The sequence below is a fragment of the Felis catus genome, chromosome B4 (assembly GCF_018350175.1).
Source record: "Felis catus isolate Fca126 chromosome B4, F.catus_Fca126_mat1.0, whole genome shotgun sequence".
NCBI classification, from domain to species: Eukaryota; Metazoa; Chordata; class Mammalia; order Carnivora; family Felidae; genus Felis; species Felis catus.
In genome coordinates, this window is record NC_058374.1 from 76541067 (window position 1) to 76564193 (window position 23127).

At 43.1% G+C, this 23127-nt stretch overlaps 1 protein-coding gene and 1 long non-coding RNA gene across 3 annotated transcripts; one reads left to right on the forward strand and one right to left on the reverse strand.

Moving 5' to 3' along the window:
* Nucleotides 1-1347: 1347 nt before the first annotated feature.
* Nucleotides 1348-2594, reverse strand: LOC109501571. The gene is made up of 2 exons (XR_006600702.1): nt 2299-2594; nt 1348-1497 (listed from the first exon to the last, which is right to left on the reverse strand). It is a non-coding gene; the product is annotated as an uncharacterized LOC109501571 (long non-coding RNA).
* On the forward strand, nt 1417-22753 carry TMBIM6 (transmembrane BAX inhibitor motif containing 6). 2 transcript variants are annotated; one of them, XM_003988673.5, is made up of 10 exons: nt 1417-1556; nt 11921-12008; nt 13094-13202; nt 16139-16259; nt 17644-17692; nt 17799-17896; nt 18102-18181; nt 18492-18592; nt 19430-19505; nt 20716-22753. In XM_003988673.5, exons 2-10 carry the CDS (start codon nt 11953-11955, stop codon nt 20737-20739), a joined length of 714 nt encoding a protein of 237 aa, XP_003988722.2. In that variant the 5' UTR covers nt 1417-1556; nt 11921-11952; the 3' UTR covers nt 20740-22753. The 2 variants fall into 2 exon arrangements, with proteins under 2 accessions (XP_003988722.2, XP_006933741.2); XM_006933679.4 differs by lacking the exon at nt 1417-1556 and adding an exon at nt 2159-2308.
* Nucleotides 22754-23127: the final 374 nt, after the last annotated feature.

Below are 23127 nucleotides of genomic sequence, written 5' to 3' on the forward strand. Positions count from 1 at the left end.
TTTGCCAGAACCTTTTCTGTCCAGGGACCTGTTTCCTCATCTACAAAATGAGAGGCAGGGGGTGCTTAGGTGGCTCAGTTGGTTCAGTATCATTGACTCTTGATTTTGATGCAGGTCATGACCTCAGGGTTGGTGAGTTTGTGCCCCAAAGAGGGGAGGGTGCTCTGCACTGACAGCAAGGAACCTGCTTGGGATTCTCTCTCCATCTCTCTCTGCTCCTCCACAGGCATGCTCCCCCAACCTCCTCTAAATAAATAAATAAATAAATAAATAAGCCTTAAAAAATACACTAAAAAAAATAAAATGAGAGGCAGGGGTGAATCTATATTCTGTGCAGCCTAAAACATGCAATTCTGGGGCTGTATTTAAGAAACAGAATACAAAGTTATATAATAAGTCAATATTTATTTAGAATAAGAAAAAAAATCATTGCCTATTTTAAAATGCTGACAAAACAACATCACACAATCCAGGGGAAAAAAAAGAACATTTTAAACTACCTGGCAACCACTATAAGCTCTCTTTTTCTACATTTTTGGCTGCATACTTTTGCCTCTTCATATGTCAATTTTGTACTATTTTTATAGAGATATTAGATAAACTAGTAAAAAAACGAGTTTAAAAAGTTGATAGTGTTGAAACTTTTTTTTTTTTTAAACCAGCTTCACAACCCTTTACTACAAGTTCTTGCACAAGTGGTGCTTCTGGCCCGGGACACGCCCTTGGGGAGCTCCAGCCCTTTGATCTCTCTTGGTTTAGCTTCTCCCAGTTGCCTGGGCAGCTTTGCCCGATCGCCGCCCTAGTTCCCTCTCCCATCCACCCTACTCCACAGGCCGAAGTGATTGTGAAGTTGTCGCCCACTTCCCCCAAGCAGGCAAGGTGATCCTGGAAGCCCTTCAGTCCCGCCCGCGGCCCCAGGACCACCACCTGGGCTAGAGGGTGTCGGTGCTTCAGATGCAGGACGGGGGCTGCTATATTTTCCTCGCATTCCTGGACAATTCGCTGAGCCTACAAGAGTGCTCTAAAGCCTAAGCTCGGCAAGGTTAAAGGTAGACTGGCTCCTGTGAGACCGCTTTTTTACGTGTTATCTGAATTTTTTTCCCGTTTTAACATTCCATGAGAAGCTTAAAACCAGAATCCCGGGACTTTGCCGCGCTATACCACCTAGCGTTGTGGGGGCTCCGTGACTAGTCAGGTACCTTGGGTGCGGCCTGCCCCTCTTCACTTCCTCCACTAGGGGCGGCTTTAGACCGCGGTCTTTCCCAACTATGGGGAAGAGGCGGAGACCTTTTCCTACGACATCGGTTGGCGGCCAGAGTCTTGATTGACAAGGGCACTAGCGAATGGTTCTGAAGTAAGCAGCCGTTGTTTACGCACGTACAGCCAATGGGAAGGTAGAGGTGCGGCCAGCGGCCAATGAGGACTGGCTTTAAGCGGAACGCAGGGGCGGAGCTTCCTTCGACTGGCAAACGCTGAGTGAAGAGTCTGGAGCGGACCCTGGGAGTGTCAGAAGCACATCCGGTGTTAGAAGAGCTGTGTGGGCTTCTAAGAGGCCGGTAAGAACAAACGTCTAAAACTGGGACTGCACAAGCCGGGAGTGAGAAATGGAAAGGGGATTAGCAGTTATCGACTGAGCAAGAGTGGGAATAGTCTCGGTTTTCGGACAGACTGCACCTTTGGGGAATGGGGCCCTGCTCCGCGACGGAACTCTGGAAAGCTGGGCGGGGAGGGGAGAAGATCGGGAACTAGTACTGCGCATGCGCAACCGTACCGGAGCGGGGGAGGGGCGGGGGCGAGTCCGGCAGGTTTTGGGGCCCTCGAGGCTCCGGTTCTGCCCGCGAGTGCTAGCGAAGGGTCCTTGTTAGTCCCTTTTCCTTCCTTCCTCCCTCCCACTCTGCGGTTTTTCTCTTTTTCCCCCCCGCCAGGAGTAGGCGCAGGGGCCCTTTTGGCCCAGCCTCCACTACTTGAATTCAGGTCACGTCCCCCGCCCCTTTCTTCCGAGGCTAATGAAAGCGAAACTTCATGGGTTTGTGGTCACCCTTGCTCCACCCGACTGATCGCTGCTCTGCTGCTGGCCCTCTGGCCGACCCCCCTCTGGGTGAGCGGCGAAGGCCAGGACTCGAGGAAGGGCCTGGTCAGGCAGCCTGCCCTGTCACGCCAGTCAGGTGATGTCACACTCCTCTGTGACACGCGAGGCTCCTTAGTTACTTGGAAGCCGAAGGCAGAGGCAGGAGGTGGGAAAACCCTTCCTGGCTTTCCAGCCCCACAGAACAGCCCCATTCTGGTCTGATTGATTACCTTTGGACAGGTGAGGTGGCCTTGGCTTTGCTTGGTCCTGAGCCTTGTGGGCGTCTTTCTCAAAGTCCCGTTCAGGAAAGGCGTCGTTGGGCGGTTGTTTTTTTTCTTGGACCTATTTGCTGGATCTTACTTACTTACTTACCACAGGTAGTAAGTAGGCTTTGGTAATTTTGTATATTTAAGTGTGAAATTGTTACCTAGTGCCAGCCCAGAAATGCATTGCCTACCCCATCCGCCTTTCTTTGACCAAACAATAACAAAAACCGCTCTGAACTTGACTGTTTTAGCAATAGTTAACTTGTGAATGTGTAACCCTGTGGAAGAGCTGACTGTGCCTGAAACAAAGATTTTAAGGTTAAAAGTTCATTGCGAATAGGCTTTTCTAGTTATTTATTGATACTCAGTTTTAGTTTATCGTTGGGGTAAGAATTCAGTTGAAGGAAGATTATTCAAGTTGCATAACTAAATTCTTATGGTTTCTACAAATACACCTATTTCTGTAATTATTAGGTTTACTCTCTTTGGCAGTTTATCTTTGTCTAATTTTTTTTTTGTTCTGACTTCAAGAATATGCTGGTGCTTAGATTCTCTGCCATTTTCCTCCCAGTAGAAACAGAATGGTTGAATCCTTGAGAAACACCCTGTAATTTGAATTCCGTTTCCTTCTTCCATTATTTAACTGTGGAAACATGGCTTAGTGAACCCCCTTTCTTCTTGTGTCTCCCTTCCCTGCTATTGATGTGACTGAAGTCTTGCTGTCCTAAGAATAGGAAAGGTAAAATTAATCCAGATATTTAGTCAGCATTTCTGTTTTTTTCCCCCTCGTTATGCATATAGCTCATGTTTATTGCAAAGTGCTGAAAAATCTAGAAGAGTGTGACAGGAATCAGCGTGTGTTAATGTTTTTAAGATTTCTCTTTGCCAATGGCTGGAACTGCCTTAACGAAAACCTGCTTTTCTGCTGTAGGTAGAGTGTAATGGTAGAGAGAGCACCAGACATTAGAGGTCAGAAGGCCCCTAATCTGGTTTGCGTTCTATTACTTAACTTTGCGGTGTTGGTCAATACTAATGTCCGTTTGTCCCTTTCGTACTTTACAATGATTTCACACAGATTTTTTTTCTTCTTTTTTTTTTTTTTTGGCAGTATAGTTGACACGGCATTACACCACTTTTCAGGTGTACCGCATAGTGATTCAACAAGTCTATACGTAATGCTGTGCTCCTTATGCTGTGCTCCCTGCAAGTGTAGCTACCATCTCACCATACAAACACTATTACAGTCTCACCGACTTTGTTCCCCTGTGCTGTACTTTTTATTTACGTCACACGGATTTTCTTACCAGCGTTCAGTAAGCTTGGTAGAGCCGGTAGAGCAGGGATAATCATCCTGATCTTACAGATAAGGAAGCCTAGATGATCTTAGGTAAAATGATTTCCCCAAAATTATGAGGTAGAAAATGGCAGGATTTCTGACTCCAAAGCCAGTGCTCGTGTCATTATTATACTGCCTTTTTGAACTTTCTTTTTAAAGGGAGACTAATCATTTTTGGTGTGAACATCAAAGGAGATAACGTATATAAAAGCACTTTAAAAGTTGTGACATTTTATATAAATATAGTTAGTGATATTATAAAAGATACGACTACTGGCCTGAAGTTTCACTTTATTTCATAAACTACCCGTGGGTATTAGTCTCCTCTGGGAAAATACTGAATATTCTCTTGATGTTCTATCTGCTAAATTTTCCTTTGCTATTTTGGCTTGGCCATAGAATCTGTTAGAAGTGTCTTCCACTTCACCCTGTTTTGTTCCCCCAGAGGTGGTTTTTTTTTTTTTTTTTTTTTTTTATGGAGATGTAATTGTTTTCTTTAAAAAATTTTTTTTTGATGTTTATTTACTTTTGAGAGAGAGAGAGAGACCAAGTGTAAGCCGGGGAGGGGCAGAGAGAGAGGGAGACACAGATTCCAAAGCAGGCTCCAGGCTCCAGGCTCCAGGCTCCGAGCTGTCAGCAGATTCCGACATGGGGCTCGAACACACGAGTTGTGAGATCATGACCTGAGCTGAAGTCGGAAGCTTAACCGACTGAGCCGCACAGGCGCTCCAGTTCCCCCCCCCCCCACCCCGAGTTTCTAACCAAATTTCACAGAGTAGCTTTTTTAACAAACCCGTTTTTGTTTTCCGAAGACTGTAGACATTGGCTTTTAGGGCCATCACGTTACCCCTCATGGTAGGTTCCCTTTTGAGCCAGTTGGGGAATGTCAGCTCTTGATTAGATACAGCACTCTTGATTAGATAATGGGGTCTACATTTGCTCTGGGGACTCCTGGTTGTGCTTAATCACACAAGCTTTGTTAGAATCAGATGCAAGAGAGCTGAATTAGATGCAAGCTCTGGTCTCAGGGTGCTTACAGCCAAATATGTGAGAGAGGTTCCGGCACAATTAACTAGAGTCCAAAACACTTAAAAAGAGCTTCAAGGATACGAATTGAATGGGTGTGCTGTTTTTCCTAATCTATGCCTGCTCTCATTTGGGCTAAATATGTTGTTATTGGAGAAGGCTTATTTACTGGTTTACACTGGGAGATGACGTCGTATTTAGGACATTGGTGCCTCCTTATGATTCAGTCTGTCAGACGTGGTTATGGAGAAAGGGATTCAGTAATGTCAAAGTTCGATGCAAAAAATAATTTATTGAAGGCAGGAGGCATTCCATGTCTAGTTAACTGGCTTGGTTCTGAGGCAGCACCCTAGTGAGACAGGATTCAGTGTTAGCTAGCTAATCTAGCTAGTCAGGAATCTTGGTCCAAGTTAAGGGAAGGTCTGGGACATCTAGGGTTCAAATCTAGGACCATCAGAGCCCAGCCATGTCGAAACAGTTCTTCGGATTTCCTGAAACCAAACAGACCTACCTCTTAGGGATGCCAAGGAAAGCATCAAGATAATGACCATTTACTTCATCAAGTTCTCAACCACTTCGGATTATCACTTAGTGGTTATTAGGCTGTCTCAAAACACCTTGTGGCCCTGTGGGGCAGGAGGTACCGTGTAAATATGCCCGAGGAGAGGCATGCCATTTAAACAAAAGTAATGTTATCCAATAATAAAATTTATCAAATTCCTTTAAATTCCAGTTTATAATTTTCTTAGATTTCTCCCCATCTTCCCCATTTAATTTTACTCTTTTGAGTAAAATCATTAAGTCTTCAGGATATAGTTAGCTGTGAGTTAATGGTTGAATAATATTTTTATTTTTTTCAATGTTTATTTATTTTTGGGACAGAGAGAGACAGAGCATGAACGGGGGAGGGGCAGAGAGAGCGGGAGACGACGCAGAATCGGAAGCAGGCTCCAGGCTCTGAGCTGTCAGCACAGAGCCTGTCACGGGGCTCGAACTCACAAACTGCGAGATCATGACCTGAGCCGAAGTCGGTCGCTTAACCAACTGAGCCACCCAGGCACCCCTGAATAATATTTTTAAAAGGCATGTGTAGGGGCGCCTGGGTGGCGCAGTCGGTTAAGCGTCCGGCTTCAGCCAGGTCACGATCTCGCGGTCCGTGAGTTCGAGCCCCGCGTCGGGCTCTGGGCTGATGGCTCAGAACCTGGAGCCTGCTTCCGATTCTGCGTCTCCCTCTCTCTCTGCCCCTCCCCTGTTCATGCTCTGTCTCTCTCTGTCCCAAAAATAAATAAACGTTGAAAAAAAAAATAAAATAAAAATAAAATAAAAAAGGAATGTGTAAATTAGATTTACAATTAATGTTTTCTTTTATTTATTTATTATTTTTTTTTAATTTACATCCAAGTTAGTTAGCATATAGTGCAATAATTATTTCAGGAGTAGAATCCAGTGATTCATCCCTACTTATAACACCCAGGGCTCATCCCAACAGCTGTCTTCCTTAATGCCCCTTGCCCATTTAGCCCATTCCCCCATACACACAATCCCTCCATCTACCCTCAGATTGTTCTCTATATTTTCAAAGAGTTTCTCGTGTTTTGCCCCCCTACAGTTAATGTTTTCTAAAACTAGGGGAAATTAATGCACTGAGGACATGAGTATTTACACTAATAAAACAATGGTTAACTTATGGAGCCAGTCTTATTCATGAAGCACTATTCTAAGCACTTTATTTGTATTATCTCATATAATCCTCAACCCTATGAAGTGGAGAATATTATATATTACTATATACAAATTAGGAAACTAAAGCACAGTGAGGTTCAAGTGCCAGAAACTTGCCTCATGTCACACAGCTAAGGAAATATCAACTAGGGTTCAAATGCGTATAGCCATGCTCTTAACCACTATTCTAGGTACGTAGTTATGCAGAGACTGAAAGCTATTCAATAGGAAGAACTGAAAAAAAGGCAACTCTGCCCCCTCCCTGCCCTGCTTTTTTTTTATTATTATTATTTTTAAAAAAAATTTTTAATGTTTATTTTTGAGAGAGAGAGACAGAGTGTGAACAGGGGAGGGGCAGAGAGAGAGGGAGACAGAATCTGAAGCAGGCTCCAGGCCCTGAGCTGTCAGCACAGAGCCAATGCAGGGCTCAAACTCATAGACTTCTCGAGATTATGACCTGAGCCAAAGTTGGACGCTTAACCCACTGAGCCACCCAGGCCCTGCCCCCCCTACCTTTTTAATCACATGGGATTTTTCTTCTCTCTTAAGTATCAGTTGGTCCCTTCTAGATGTGTAGGAAGAGGACTCAAAATGGTGGAATTACAACAGAAATGAAGAACCATACAATTCACAAACTAAATGGTTTTTTAAATGTTTATTTTTGAGAGAGAGAGAGCACAAGCAGGGAGGGGCAGAGAGAAAGACACACAGAATATGAGGCAGGCTCTAGGCTCTGAGCTGTCAGCTCAGATCCCAACGTGGGGCTGGAACTCAGAAACCATTAGATCATGGCCTGAGTCGAAGTCAGAAGCTCAGCAGACTGAGCCATCTAGGCACTCCACAAACTAATTTTTTTTTTTTTTTTTATGAGACAATGTGAGAGACAGAGTGCAAGCAGTGGAGGGGCAGACGGAGGGAGACAGAATCTGAAGCAGGCTCCAGGCTCTGAGCTGTCAGCCCAGAGCCCAACTCAGGGCTCGAACTCACAAACCGTGAGATCATGACCTGAGCTGAAGTCTGACGCTTAACCGACTGAGCCACTCAGGCGCCCCTCCACAAACTAAATTTTTAATTAAATGTATGAACAATGTTTCTGTGACTTGCTGGTTTAATGTTGTTAAATTGTATACATCAAGACAGCCTTCTGCCCAGCAGTCAGCAGGCTCTTCTCTTTAAAAGGCAAGGATTTTTTTTTTATTTTAAATTCATGATTGTTCCTGTTTGCATAGCTTTTGGCCAGTTGGCCATGTTTCATGTGGTCTGTACTTAATAGATATTGAAATAAGATTGTAGAGAATTTTGTTTTGTTTTGTTTTTAAGGCTTGGCCCTTGATGATAATTTTTCATTTTAGGACAAGGGTAAGGAAGATACCTAGAACAAAACAAGAGATTTAGTGGGACATAAGACATGGATGTTAGTTGACGAGAGTGTCTGTCTTCTGCCTGCCCCTCCCTCCTTCCAGACCTCAGGAATACTAACTCAAAACAATGGATTAATTTTTTCTTTCTTGCTAAAGCTGTGCAGTAAGTTTTGTTGTTTTTGGGTGCCTCTGGCAGAGGAGGCTGGCCAGAGGAACCACAGAATGGTGACGCTTCTAACAAAGCTTTAGCAGTATATGCACGACAGATGTTGGCAAATTCTGAGAAATTAGATATTCCTGCTCTCCTAAGGTTGACAGAATTAAATGAAGCTCTGAACCAAGTTAAAGGTGTTTGATTATAATTAACATCTGAACATTTACTTCTCAAATGCAATACAGACAAATTTCTCATGAGTCTCTGAGGCACTGTATACATTATATTCTAAATAAATAATCCCACCTCCTTGTTTAAATTTGAGTGTAGAACTGGGGAATGGGAGAGCACATACAATTTTTAAATTTTTCTATGACTTGGCATCCAGAGTAAGACCAGTGCTGGTATGGGTTTTGTAATGGGCTGATATGTATTAGGGGAACTATTGTATTGAATAATTTTTGAGCAACTTGTAATACACTTTTTTCCTTTATTGTAAAATATACACACAAAGCATATGATACATTTTAACATCCTTTTTTTAAAAACAAAGATTTTCATTTAATTGTTTTTTTTTTTTAATTTTTTTTTTTTTTACGTTTATTTATTTTTGAGACAGAGAGACACAGAGCATGAACGGGGGAGGGGCAGAGAGAGAGGGAGACACAGAATCGGAAGCAGGCTCCAGGCTCTGAGCCATCAGCCCAGAGCCCGACGCGGGGCTCGAACTCACGGACCACGAGATCGTGACCTGGCTGAAGTCGGACGCTTAACCGACTGCGCCACCCAGGCGCCCCGATTTTCATTTAATTGTGGGGCCCCTTTGAAATGTTAGCTGAGTTACTTGGTTAATGGTTTTGAATACCTGAAGCCCTGTTAGGTGCTGACTGTTTCCTGGGACTGAAAATACTTTTGGTATGGGAGCTGCTATTTTTGAGTTATGAGTGCAGTTGAATCTTGTTCTGCTGAGTTTGCATATTGACCATTGCAATGTAGATATGTTTTCTCTGCAACTTTTGAGCACAGTAGTTGAGGCTAAGATAGAGACTTGGTTAGTGTAATCCATCTTGCAAAACTTCTAAGAACCGTTTTTAACTTGTTACTTATCTGTACATTAGTTCTTGTCTATTTGAAACAGACCTAGAGCAAACTGTCATATTTCCTTGATTCTAAGGAAATAACTTCCCCCCTCTCATGTTTTAACAGTTCTGAAAGGAAATAACTTCCCCCCTCTCATGTTTTAACAGTTCTGAAATAAATTGTGTCATATATACATCATGTCATTTATTAAATGTATACCTTACTGTGTTTTTCCCTGTAACCCTATTATTACAATTGCTATGTGCCTTTGCATCTAGAAAAGTTGGTAATTACATATTTCACTTAATTTTAGAATCAGTGGTGATGCTGGGAAACTGGTTTTGTTTCATTGATTTTTTTAATGATTTTAAACCACGAGGCACTACTAAATCATGGAGAAATTCCTATTTGATACTCCCTGTCCTCATAACCTTTTGATAGTTTGGTTTTTCCATCAGCAGTTGTAAGAGGCAGTCAGTACCCCCTGGGAAATATCAAAGAGCAAACTGGGAAAGAGGAGTTTCTGTCATTATCCCCTCCCACTGTTTCCACTCAGTGGGGTCTGATTACAGGGTGTTGCCCCTTTCTAACAGTCCTCTGAGTATTTGAGGATTTACACTGCAGGGCCCATTCACCACCTTTTTTTAACTCTTGAAATTGGAAGCAAGAGGTACTTGAGTGTTGTTGTGAATCCTGAGAAACTTGGCTCTGAAGGTTGTTTCAGAACTGTTGCAAGTTCTGTCTAGGGATGTCATTAGGGATGTTAATGGAAGCCTTAAACAAAGACACTTTCCAGGTGCTGGATTCTGCCAGCCTGTAAGTATGCTCTCTGGAGGATGTGTTCATCATGATTCTGGAAGGCTGTGGTTGGCCGTGCAACAGCCTGCAATAGTTGCACCATCTAGATCAAGAGGGCCCAGAGCCCTGTGACTTCGATTTGCGAGCAGCAGCTTTAGTGGGCTCTGCAGCTTCTTACTGTATCCATCCTTAAGAACAGAACTAACAAAAAAATTGAGGTGAGTAGGCATGTTGGTGAGAAAGGAAAGAGCAAATCAAGAGAAAGCCAGCTAGCCATTGTCATTGTTTCATGTGTGCGAGAGCGAGCCTCAGTAAACAAATGGTAGTGATCCGTGAGAACTAGAAGAATGGAATCTTTCCACTGGCGCAGGATTTCTCAGAAGTCAGTTTGGGATTGTAACTTTTCTTGCTCAGATTAATTTTGCTGAGTATTGGGCTAGGTGCTGATTAGAATATGTGGGAGTAGTTGGCCTATCTTGCCTATCTTTCAAATTACTTACCTTTTGTGTTTTAGTACCCCCCCACACACATACACACCCCGTTTTTGGTCAATTTGAAATGAGTAGACATTATGGGTCTATTAAGAATCTGGATGATTGTGGATGATGGATATTTAGGGAAGATGAAAATTCTTGATTAGATTTTTAGCTCTGTAGATTGAATATATTTATTTAGAATTGCATGTGAGAGGAGGGAGCAAATTTTTTTTTTTTTTCCAACGTTTATTTACTTTTTGGACAGAGAGAGACAGAGCATGAACGGGGGAGGGGCAGAGAGAGAGGGAGACACAGAATCGGAAACAGGCTCCAGGCTCCAAGCCATCAGCCCAGAGCCCGACGCGGGGCTCGAACTCCCGGACAGCGAGATCGTGACCTGGCTGAAGTCGGACGCTTAACCGACTGCGCCACCCAGGCGCCCCGAGGGAGCAAAATTTAAGAGCCTAACTTTATGGTGTTGATGGAATGTAACCTGGGTACGGTTCAATTAAAAATGTCCTTTCTGTGACATATTGGGACAATTGACAAAATCTGATTAAGGTCTCTAGATCAGATAGTAGAATTGTGTCAGTGTTAATTTCCTGGTTTTGGTCAGTTTTCAGGATGTACACGCTGAAGTGTTTAGGGGTAAATGGACATTGTGTTATATATTGAGGGCAGGGCATACAGCAAATATGGCGAAATATTAACATTTAGGAAATTTGGGTGTAGGGTATATAGGAATTCTTTGTACTGTTCCAACTCTTCCATAGGAAACATTCTGAAATTGTGTTTTAAAAAATCCTTTCTGCACTTTTCTCTTTTTAAAATTGTAAATCCCATGGGGTGCCTGGGTGGCTCAGTCGGTTAAGCGGCCGACTTCGGCTCAGGTCATGATCTCGTGGTCCATGAGTTCAAGACCTGCGTCGGGCTCTGTGCTGACAGCTCAGAACCTGGAGCCTGTTTCAGATTCTGTGTTTCCCTCTCTCTGACCCTCCCCTGTTCATGCTCTGTCTCTCCCTGTCTCAAAAATAAATAAAACGTTAAAAAAAAATTAAAAAAAATAAAATTGTAAATCCCTTTCAGTTCAGTTCTAACATGCACTAGATGGAAAGTTTCTACATGTATATATTTAAAGTTCAAGACTTATTGCCTGGCCTAGCTCCCTTCCTCCCTCCCTCCCTCCCTCCCTTCCTTACTCCCTTCATCTTTGAGGTTCTGTGCACCTTTGCTGAGAGAATTCTCTAGCATCTTGGAACAGTGACATAAGATTGCTTTATGTTCCAGTGACTGGGTCCCTTTAACTAGATTGCTACTGGTAATTTCTCAAAGAAAGAAACTATTAAAGGGACAAATTACCTTCTGTAAGAATAGAAAGCAAATGCTAGTAACAAAATAGTTTGGGGAGGAGATGGCTTTATTTCCTCTGTCCCCTTTAAAATGGTTGAGTAGGATTGCAAACGTATCGTGGAAGCAAATACATAAAAATGAAAATGGCTGTGTTAAGACAGTGGGGTTTTAGATACTTTCATTTTCTGAAACTTGTACTATTTTTCCATGAGAAAGTTGTTTATGTTACTTTGTACATCTTGTATCTTTAAAATAACCTTTCTTCTTATCCTTGATTCTACAGAGTGGAGGCTGTGTCCCACAGACTCTGGCATCATGAACATATTTGATCGGAAGATCAACTTTGATGCGCTCTTAAAATTTTCCCACATGTAAGTGTTTTGATCTTGACTGTAGTTTATTATTGCATTTCCTTTCACATCTTGTTTCTTTTCCTACTTTATTAACTTTTGTATGTATAAACTAACATATTAACTTTGCTAGAATCCAGACACTGATAAAAGCACCCCAATTCTTTTTTTTTTGTTTGTTTCCACAAAGTTTTTTTTTAATTTTTTTTCTTTTTTTATTGATTTTTTTTTAATATATGAAATTTATTGTCAAATTAGTTTCCATACAACACCCAGTGCTCATCCCAAAAGATGCCCTCTTCAGTGCCCATCACCTACCCCCCCACCCCCCCATCAACCCTCAGTTTTTTTAATTTTTTTTTTTTCAACGTTTATTTATTTTTGGGACAGAGAGAGACAGAGCATGAACAGGGGAGGGGCAGAGAGAGAGGGAGACACAGAATCAGAAACAGGCTCCAGGCTCTGAGCCATCAGCCCTGAGCCTGACACGGGGCTCGAACTCACGGACCACGAGATCGTGACCTGGCTGAAGTCGGACGCTTAACCAACTGCGCCACCCAGGCGCCCCAACCCTCAGTTTTTAAGAGTGTCTTATGCTTTGGCTCTTTCTCCCACTCTAACCTCTTTTTTTTTTCTTCCCCTCCCCCATGGGTTTCTGTTAAGTTTCTTGGGATCCGCATAAGAGTGAAAACATATGGTATCTGTCTTTCTCTGTATGGCTTGTTTCACTTAGCATAACACTCTCCAGTTCCATCCACGTTGCTACAAAGGGCCATATTTCATTCTTTCTCATTGCCACGTAGTATTCCGTTGTGTATATAAACCACAATTTCTTTATCCATTCATCAGTAAAAGCACCCCAATTCTAAGGGCTGTTGTGTGGTCATTGAAAAACCATTTAGTTATTCTAGTTTGGATACTGATTGTTCATAATTTGGGGCCTTTGGCTCCTCCCCAGCATTTAAGATTCTCAGTTAACCTATTTTCAAATCATTCTTTCTTTATTATAACTTATACATATGCCCTGGGAAGAAGAGAGAGAAATGATTATTAGCTTAGAAATGAGATTGGTCCTAGAATGATGGCTGTTTAACATTCTTTCCTAGAACCCCCTCGACACAGCAGCACCTGAAGAAGGTCTATGCCAGTTTTGCCCTCTGTATGTTTGTGGCGGCTGCGGGGGCCTATGTCCATGTGGTCACTCATTTCCTTCAGGTAAGAGCAGTGTCTCTCCCAGTTGCTGTGGCACAAATTGCATTAGGTTGAAACCAGCTCAGCAGGATGGTGCAAGCCTGTATCCTTCCTTAATCCTTTTCTGTAGTTTTTGTTATCTCAATCAGCCAGAGCTAGCTGGTAAATAAGGACGTGCAGAGCCATTTAAATTTTTTGGCAGCTGTGCCCTCTCTAGAAACTGAAAACAGGATGTCATAACCTGGACACTGAATGATGGGCAGCTGACGTGTAAGACCCTGACACTAGAAGTAGTGACATGATGTGACTGCTGGGGTTTGCATGGTAGCCTTTTTATCTTTTCCTTCGTTCTTCCTCTTTTTTGCCTGTAACTGGAGTTCTTACATGCAACACACTGATTGTATGCTTATCAGGAGAGGCAGGGTTGAGACCTTCGAGGATTTGACCTATTTTATTCTCTGATGCTCTTATGTCTGCATGGTTGAGTAAAAACCTTCAAAAACTCACTTTCCTGTGTTGAAAGAGATCTGGGGTTTGGCCAGTTGGAATAAAAGGGACAGTTGAGGAATAACCAAAAAGTTTGAAGTTCTCACTAACCAAGACTTGTCCTTTCAAAGTGTCCTTTTTAGTGTAAGTACAAGGGGTGTGTCTGTGTTGGCATTTGCCACTACTGAGAACTGTCCCTATGCTCAGGCATCTCCTGGCAGAGGTTGTGTGAAAAATTACTCTAGATACTCAAAGGATAAGACTTTGGTCCCTGGAGTTTAGACTAAAACATACTCCACCTTCTAGGCAAGAGTGGCTATTTTGGCTTCTGGTTGTGTGTTGGGTTTTTTGGTTTGTTTTTTAAGTAATGTAGTAAAATGCAGTTATCCTCATTATTCACGTATTCTGTATTTATGAATTTACCTACTTGCTAAAATGTGTTTGTAAGCCTAAAATCAGTACTCACAGTGCTTTTACAGACATTTGCAGTCATAAGCAGAACCGCAAAAAATTTGAGTTGCGTATCTCACGTGTTCCAGCTGAGGTTGAATGAGGCAACACACTGCCCTGTTTCAAGCTCTTGTACTATAAACAAGGATCCTTTTTGTTGGTCTGTGTAGTGCCACGTTTTTTGCATTTTTGTAATTTTGATGGTGATGTCAGTGTTTAAAGTGGACCCCAAGCATAGTGCTAGAGTGCTGTCTAGTGTTCCTAAGTGCAAAAGATGTTCCTAGCTGCAAAAAAAAGTTTACTAAGACTGTGATGTGTCTTATGGAGAAAATATGTGTGTTAAATAAGCTTGTTCAGGCACGAGTTGTAGTGCTGTTGGCCATGAATTCAAGGTTAATGAATCAACAGTATATATCAAATAAAGTGTCCTTAAACATAAACACATGTAAAACATGTATTGTTCAGTTGAAGAAAACATAACCAGAGGTACGTGAGAATCTAACCCTTTATTTTCCTCAGGAGCATTTGTTCAGTATTCATTAATTCATTGTTCACAGTAACTTTATAGAGCATAACTATGAGAAAAACGAGGATCAGCTATACCTTTAAAGGAAGAAAGGAACTTTAGTCTGCACATACCTCCTTAATTATTTTCCTCTTTTTCTAGTGCCTGGCTTTTCCCACTTGGATTTTTTAAAGAATTTTTTATCTTCTTACAAAATTAATGCATGTTCATTGTAGAGAATTTGGAAAACAGACTAGTGATGAGAAAGAAATAAAAACTCCTTAATCCTATCGCCCAGAAATAACTGTTGACATGTTAGTTCTTAACCTCGGTCTCACTCCATTCAGACTGCTCTAACAGAATACCATAGACTGAGTAGCTTAAACAGCAAACATTTTTCACAGTTTGGGAGGCTGGAAGTCCAAGATTATGGCACCAGCAGATATGTTACGTGGTGAGGACCTGCTTCCTGTGTAAATAACCGTCTTCTTGCTGTGTCTCCACACAGCGGAAGAGGCAAGGAGCTCTCTGGGATCTCTGTTATAAGGGCACTAATGAAGTCTCCACCCTCATGACCTAATCACCTTCCAAAGACCCCCACCTCTCAAAATACCAGCACATTGGGGGTTAAAAGTTAAACATGAATTTTGGGGAGACATAAAAATCCAGTTTGTAGCACCCTCTCAGTCTCTTTTCTCTGTATAGGTATATATGTTTGTGTGTATGTGTTTTAAAGTTTATTTATTCATATTGAGAGAGAGAAAGAGAAAGAACAAGCTGGGGAGGAGCAGAGAGAGGAGAGACAGAGAATCCAAAGTGGGCTCTGTGCTGAGAGCAGACAGTTTCATGTGGGGCTTGAACTCAGGAACTGAGAGATCATGACATGAGCCAAAGTCAGATGCTTAACCAGCTGAGCCACCCAGGCACCCCTGTGTGTGTGTATGTGTGTGTGTGTTGTTGTTGTTGTTGTTTTAATTTTTTAATGTTTATTTCTGAGACAGAGTATGAGCGGGGGAGGGGTAGGAAGAGAGGGAGACACAGACTCAGAAGCAGGCTCTGAAGCTGACGGCACAGAGCCTGATGTGGGGCTCGAACCCACAAGCTGTGAGATCATGACCTGAACTGAAGTCAGATGCTCAACTGACTGAGCCACCCAGGTGCCCGTGTGTGTGTGTTTTAAAGTGATCAAAAAGAGGTCATTTCTACTTGTCCTACAGATTTGAATGTGCTTCAAGCACTTGTCACATGATCTTTTTCTTGGGCAAGAATCACAGTTTGCCTCAGGTAGTTGTGGCTGATAGACTACCCAGGTCAGAAGAGCCTCTAACACCCACCATAACCCACCTAATCCCGTCTTGTAAGCCTTCTGGTTTCTCCTTACCCCTCTCTGCCTTTTCCACTTCCTCCAGGTTAGAAGCCAGTATTAGGAAGTTCAGATGAATATTTGATCCCAATAAGGTCTCCTCCAGAATACATTTGATATTTTCAAGTATTTAATTATTGACTCTGGATCTGACAGGCTGGCCTGCTCTCTGCCTTGGGCTCTCTGGGGTTGATGATTTGGCTGATGGCAACACCTCATAGCCGTGAAACTGAGCAAAAAAGACTGGGACTTCTTGCTGGATTTGCTTTCCTTACAGGTATGGAGAGGACTGGGCTAATTTGGGGTGGGAGTGGGTACTGTATCTAGTATCTCTTTAGACTAAGGCCCAAGATTTGTGTGTATTCTCATTGACCTCAACTGGCACTCTGTACTACTCAGTCTTGTATTTGAGTGTATTTTGTCTTGTATTGCTTTCTTAATTCAAAGAGGTACATCTTGCTTTCCCATCCAGAGGATAAGCTCTTTGTGACTACTGACTGTGACTTACACACACTTTTGTATCCCAAAATAAGCATTTATGTGTGTGAATGAATGAGATTCAAGAGCTTAGGTAGCATAACTAAGCCTGACAGTGGACTCAGCACTGGCAACTCGTCCCTCCTGTGACCATCAATTCTGAACTTTGCTGACAGTTAATTAAAGCTGTACGTTGAGAGCCATCCTACAGAGCACATTGCTAATTCTCAAGAAAACAGTTAAAAGCACAGCTGTTCTGCAATTATTATTAAAGGAAACAGGACTCAAGCTACATAGTAAAAATATTTGCGAAGCAGCATTTGACTCAGTACAACTCATTTTGAGCGTGTCTGTATAGTGTTGAAGTAGAAGGGAAGGGATTTAGAGATTAGGATTTTTTTAAATAGGGAAAGCTAGTGTGTGAAGGCATTAAGGGGTGGAATTATCAGAAGGAGAGAGAGTGGCAAGAGTACAGGAAACGTTGGGGCTGGAACAGGTTGCCACTGCACCCTCCTCTTGGCCGGTGTCCACCCGCAGAACCGGTCTGGCCTTTTCTATAAAAGGAGTCAGCCCTGAAAGACTACAGGTTGCTGGCCACAAGGCACTGGTTTGCTCTTGATCCTTCTCTTCTGATTCCTGATCTGGCCTACATTCTGGTCTCACATCACTCCTCTTCAGAGTATTGCAGGCTTACAGTTTAACTCAAAAAAAAAAAAAAATTTTTTTTTAACTTATTTTTTGTTTAATGTTTATTCATTTATTTTGAGAGAGGGAGGGGGACTGAGAATCAGCCCAGAGCCTGATGGGCTCAAACCCACAAACTGTGAGATCATGACCTGAGCCGAAATCAAGAGTCAGTTGCTCAGCTGACTCAGCCACCCAGGTGCCCCTAGCTCAAAAATGTTTGATATGCCTGCTTCATTTTTCCTAATCTGTATTCATCCTGGGTCATCCAAGATTTTCAGCTAAGAGGACAGTTTTGTAGCTGTGTCTATAAATAACTCAGTCAAGTATATGTTCTCTGGAAAACAAGGAAGATGGAGAAGAGAGAGATTTAATTACTTTAGTACACATTTGTTTTTTAAGAGCAGGGCATGTCTGCACTTTTGATGGTCAACTTTTGTACAAGGGTCCTTTTCAGGAGTTGATGGTAATACTGTGTTCTGGGGCTTTTTGTTTTCTAGGAGTTGGCCTGGGCCCTGCTCTGGAGTTGTGCATTGCCATCAATCCCAGGTAACTATTTTAGTAGCATCTTATGTCTTTTTATCATTGCAGATACGCTTTCTAAATAGGTTTGCAGACCTGTAGCCCTCAGTCTAATGGTCTTTTCCTCTAACAGCATTCTTCCCACCGCCTTCATGGGCACAGCAATGATCTTCACCTGCTTCACCCTGAGTGCACTCTATGCCAGGCGCCGCAGCTATCTCTTTCTGGGAGGTAAGTGCAGACTGAAAAACAGAGAGAGGGTCTCCGCTTTAGCCAGAATTCTCACTGGGACTCTTTGCCTACCCTCCAACTTCTTGTGACTGTTGGGTTGAAATTGAAAGTCTTTATTTGGGGGGAAACATAAGGAATAGCTTTAATGAGGTTGCCTTACTTTGCTTTGGCTTTTCCCAGGATGGCATTTTGTCCTCTCTTGTAGGTGTCTTGATGTCAGCCATGAGCCTGATGCTCTTGTCTTCCCTGGGGAATCTTTTCTTTGGATCCATTTGGCTTTTCCAGGTGAGACTTTACATATAACTACCAGCAGCCGTTTGCCTTGCGCTTCTTTTTCTTGCTTCACCCTAAAGCAAGGTGGACTTAGAATCTTCCAGAAAGCTCACTTTCATTGGGCAGTGAAGAATTGTGCCTAGGGAAGCCATGTGGTTTCCACCATAGACTTCTGTTCCCATGAATGTTAATGTCATTCATTAGGCTTAGCATTTGTTGTACTTTCAAATTGCCAAGAGCCAAGAGCCAGAAAGAAGTACAGCTGGTTTTTTCCTCTGTGGCATCTACCACATAGTCACCCATCTCATTCTTCTTGTGTTAGGCAAACCTGTATGTGGGGCTGGTGGTCATGTGTGGCTTCGTCCTTTTTGATACTCAACTCATTATTGAAAAAGCTGAAAATGGAGATAAGGATTATATCTGGTGAGTGAAAACTGGTCTTTAACGCCTCCCTTTCTGTCCCCGTGAGTAGGGTTAAAAGTGGACTAGGTGGCCCTATCCGAACTTAAGTGGCCATCCTCCGGGAGTGTATATGGGAGGATACCCATGCTTTTGGAACTGTATACCAAATAGCATAGTCTCCCTCAATTCCTGAAAGACCTCAGATCTTTCAAAAATTGAATTAATAATACGCATTTAATTATCCTTACTTTTAAGGCATAGGACAGGGAAAGGGATCTTTCTTCACCTTTTGCTCTATATTTTTGTATTTTTTTTAACGTTTGTTTATTTTTGAGAGAGCAAGAGCAAGCAGGGGAGGGGCAGAGAGAGAGGAGACACAAAATCTGAAACAGGCTCCAGGCTCAGAACTGTCAACACAGAGTCCCAATGCAGGTCTTGAACCCACGAACTGGGAGATATGACCTGAGCCAAAGTCGGACGCTTAACCGACTGAGCCACCCAGGCACCCCTATTTTTGTATTTTTTAAACCTTTAACCATGAGAAGAAGAAACACATTCTTTTTAATGTATACATTTTTTTTAACGTAGTAATCCTCTCAGAGTTTCTTAACTAGCTAATGGTAGTTCAGGGTTCAGATATAGGCCCCTGTAGAGTCTAAAGCTGAGTTTTTCTTTTCCCTGTGCTGCATGGCTTTGTTGAGTTGTAAAGGATCTCAGACACCAGAGCTTTACTTAGTTGGTGGTTCGGTGAAGCTCACTTGTGGGGTAGACACAGGGTTTTTATGTCCTGCACCTCTGTGGACTGTGGATAAAGGAAGGTGGGAAATGCCAACTTATAATCTGGTTCTTCTGTTTCAGGCACTGCGTTGACCTCTTCTTAGATTTCATTACTCTCTTCAGAAAACTTATGATGATCCTGGCTATGAATGAGAAGGTTAGTCAGCCTACCACCTAAAGATGAGAGAATGGCTCCTGAACTTAGCATCTATGTATACTTCAAATTTGAAAACTTAACGAAGTGTGTAGGTCCAGGTTAACTGTAAGGCCACCAGAAGTCTTTAGCCAAAGGAGAAAAAGGAACAAGTAAAACAACTCCCTTAAAAAAGGGGAGGGTGGGGGTGGAGGATCCCTAGTGTGGGACTCTTGACCTCAGGGTTGTAAATTTGAGCCTCACATTGGGTGTAGTGATTACTTAAAAGTAACAAAACTTAAACAAAAAACCAGATCTCTGAGATTAGTATCAAATGAGAAAAGGGCTTCAGTGGCACCAAGAAACAGTCTACTATATAAAGAATTTAAAGGCTGTAAAGATGGTTATGACTCAGGAAAAGATATTCTAGGGAATTTGTTTAATCTTGGCAATCAGCTTTTATAAATGTGTGTCAGAAGTAGACCAGTTTTATCCGCTTGTTAGTCTTGTTTCCAGAGAAGCATTCTGTATATGGTTAGTGAGTGCCATATATAGTCTCCTCCGGCAGTAGGGGAACAAATGAAATCATGAGGTGTTTTTTTTTTTACAGATCTTACTAGGAAACAGGAGACAGTGTGATGCTGGTGGAAACAGATGAGTAGGTGGGATTGGTGGCTCTGTCTTATTTGTGTGGCGACTAGACTGAGCTCCAAGCAGGTTTTAGGCAAAGCAGCTCAACTTTCATTTGTTTAATACTCTGGGCATCCACCGAGGATTGAATGCCGTGTTCACTGGACTAGATCATTTCTGGGCGTTGGTTTGTGCCCAGGATTTATGCTTCTCTGGCTTAATGGAAAGTTGGTCTTGGCCTCTTGTTGGAGTTATTTTGGGGTGGACTGCCAGTGTGCAGCTTTCACTGGATGAGATCCAAGCTGTGGTAGTTATGAGTAAGCCAGGAGTGGTCAGGTGGCCCAGCTGGGTGCTCTTGGAGTGGAAGCGGGGACAGCTGCTTAACTTTTACTCCTGTCAGGTCTGTCAGCAACTTGAGGGACCACCAGTGGAAGATGGTTAAGATCCAGTTCCTCCCTCACGGAGGAAGCATTTCTCCTCTCTTGTTATGGTCTTGTTCCCTTCCAGTCTCTAACCAAAGGTAGCCAGGTATTGGCTCCCTCAAGAGTTTTAGCTTGAATGCCAGATGCCGAAAATTAATTGGGCGATTTTTCTCCATTTCTAGGACAAGAAGAAAGAGAAGAAGTGAAATGACCTTCCAGCCTTGTCCAGTTTGACCTCCTGTCCCTCCACCCCTCATTTCCTCTTCGCACACATTACAGGTGGTGTGTTCTGTGATAATGAAAAGCATCAGAAAAGCTTTTGTACTTTGTGGTTTTCTCTACTTTGAATTTTTTGATCAAAAAACTGATTAGCAGAATATAGTTTGGAGTTTGGCTTCGTATTCCTGGGGTTCTTCCCCACTCCCTTTTCTGCCCAGCCCAGTCCTAGCCTCTTCCTCTGCTCAGGCAGCCGGTCACCATGACGAGGAGTGGGACCCACAGCAGAGCAAACTCCAGGAGTCCACTTTCCAGCCGAACTTCGCCAGGTGCACCTGAACTGGTAGAGCCGCCTCAGCCCTTGGCTCAGCATCGTTTGGTTTGTGCACAGTTCCTGTGGGACTAGGCAGTGTGTTTCCCATTGGAAAGGAGTTTGGTGGTTCCGTTTTTTTTACCCAGGCTCACTGTATCTGAGCTTCTGTCAACACCTACAAAGAAAATGAAGAGCCTCTCCTGGTGGATGCTTTGCTTCCTCTGAGCTGCCCAAGCCGTTGCTGGCCTGACAAACACATCTCTCTGCCTTGCTATCCTAAAAGGAGTGTGGATTTATGTGTTCCTATTCCCCGTCCCTTGTCTGACCGTTGGGGAATCTGCCTGTTTCTATCCGTGAGGAGGGAGGATTTTAATACAAAGGAAAGACTGATTCTTTCTTGTCAGACATTTATGAAAAGGCTGGTTATGTATGGCAAGATAGAGCATAGAATTCGCTAACTTCCCATCTTTATTTTGGTCATCACCTTAGTTGTTGAGTGGCTTCCACCACAGTGACTTTGATCGAAGATCCCAGGAGAGGAAGGATAGGGAAGGGGCATGGTTGAGCCTGGGGGTAATTGTAAACTAATTCTGCCAGGCAGACCTAGATAAGGACCTGTTTGGGGCAGTGGGGGAGAAAATCGCTGCTAACTGAATGGTTCTTTGTTCAGATCAGCAGAACTGGGTGGTGATGACTTAGGCAGCATTCATGACAGTCCAGTGCATTTCTGTCTTCCTCCTGGACGCCAATAATGTCAGGCCAGAGATTCGGGGCAGTAGATAAACATCCATTTTACAGATGCACTTTAGTTTTTGGGCTGTTCACCTGTTCCCAGAAATCTGTAGCCTTCCGGGTGGGGACTAGGTGATCAAACCTGTAACACCTCTAATTCCCTTCAGCTTTGTGGTTGTGAGTGAGGGAGGGCGATACCAATGGGGATCCCCAGCTCTTTCCCAGGGAGCTGCCACAGTCAGCGGGCACAGAAGGGCAGGCAGCCTCGAGAGCGGTTGTGACTCTGGCTACTCACAGGGCCTCAGTGTAAGGGGGACTGAGCCATCAGGAGTCCACTGCCAGGATGATACCACTTTTGGCTCTCCTTGTTCACAACCAGCACACAGTTTGACCCGGTGGCTGCTGGTTCGCAGGGCACCGCATCCCCGGGCCACCCTGTGAAAAGATTTGTTCCCGGGGTGTTGGTATTCCTAGAGTGCCATGCTGCCCAGAATGGCTTGCTTCTGCAGAGGATGCTGCCCTCTGATTTAGCTGCCGCCTCCAGCCTCTGGCTTGAGAACTTACTAAAGGGACTTCCTTCCCATTACCCCCCCCCCCCCCACCCCAGTAGCACTCTCCATAAATTTGTTGATTCTCTGCTAGGCCTGAGAATCTGAGTTACATCTCTTGAAGCCAAACTCCACCTCTTATGCTTTTTTGCTTGGGATAAAGGAGTTTTTCTTTAGAAACAGTGCCAAGAATGACAAGATATAAAAAACTACTTTTAAAGAAAATGTCTAACAGGTTTTTAATACAGTAATCACTGTAATTATCACTTTCTTTTCTAGTTCCTTGGTTTTCAGCTCAGGCTGCATTCTCTAACTCATACTGTGAAGACAAAGGTGTTTTTGATTCAGAAATATATGAAATCAACATAGTCTTAATTTGTAAAAAAAAATAAAGAAAATTCCTTAACCTTTCCTGGTGTAACCGTGTGTTACGTTCAAGGCCACAGCTGAACATGGGCTTGGGTACTGTCTGACTTGCTGAGTGGGGCCTGGGAGTGGAACAGATTTCAAGTTTCTGCTCTAGACTTAGCAGACTGGTAAATAGAAAGAAACAGGGACCCCCGTTAGGCCTCCCATTCTGTAGCTCCAGCTTGCTACAAATGTTGGGAATTTCCTGTCCAATATATAGCCCGGGCCCTTTTCCAGTCCTCCCCCTCCCCAGCCTTTAGGTGCTTTGTGGTAGCAGCTACATGGCTCTAGTGAATGCCAACCTTTGGAATTTGGTGATGCATAAATGGGAAAGGCATCATGATCTACTCATTCTGCACGTCTTTGGTCACCTGCTA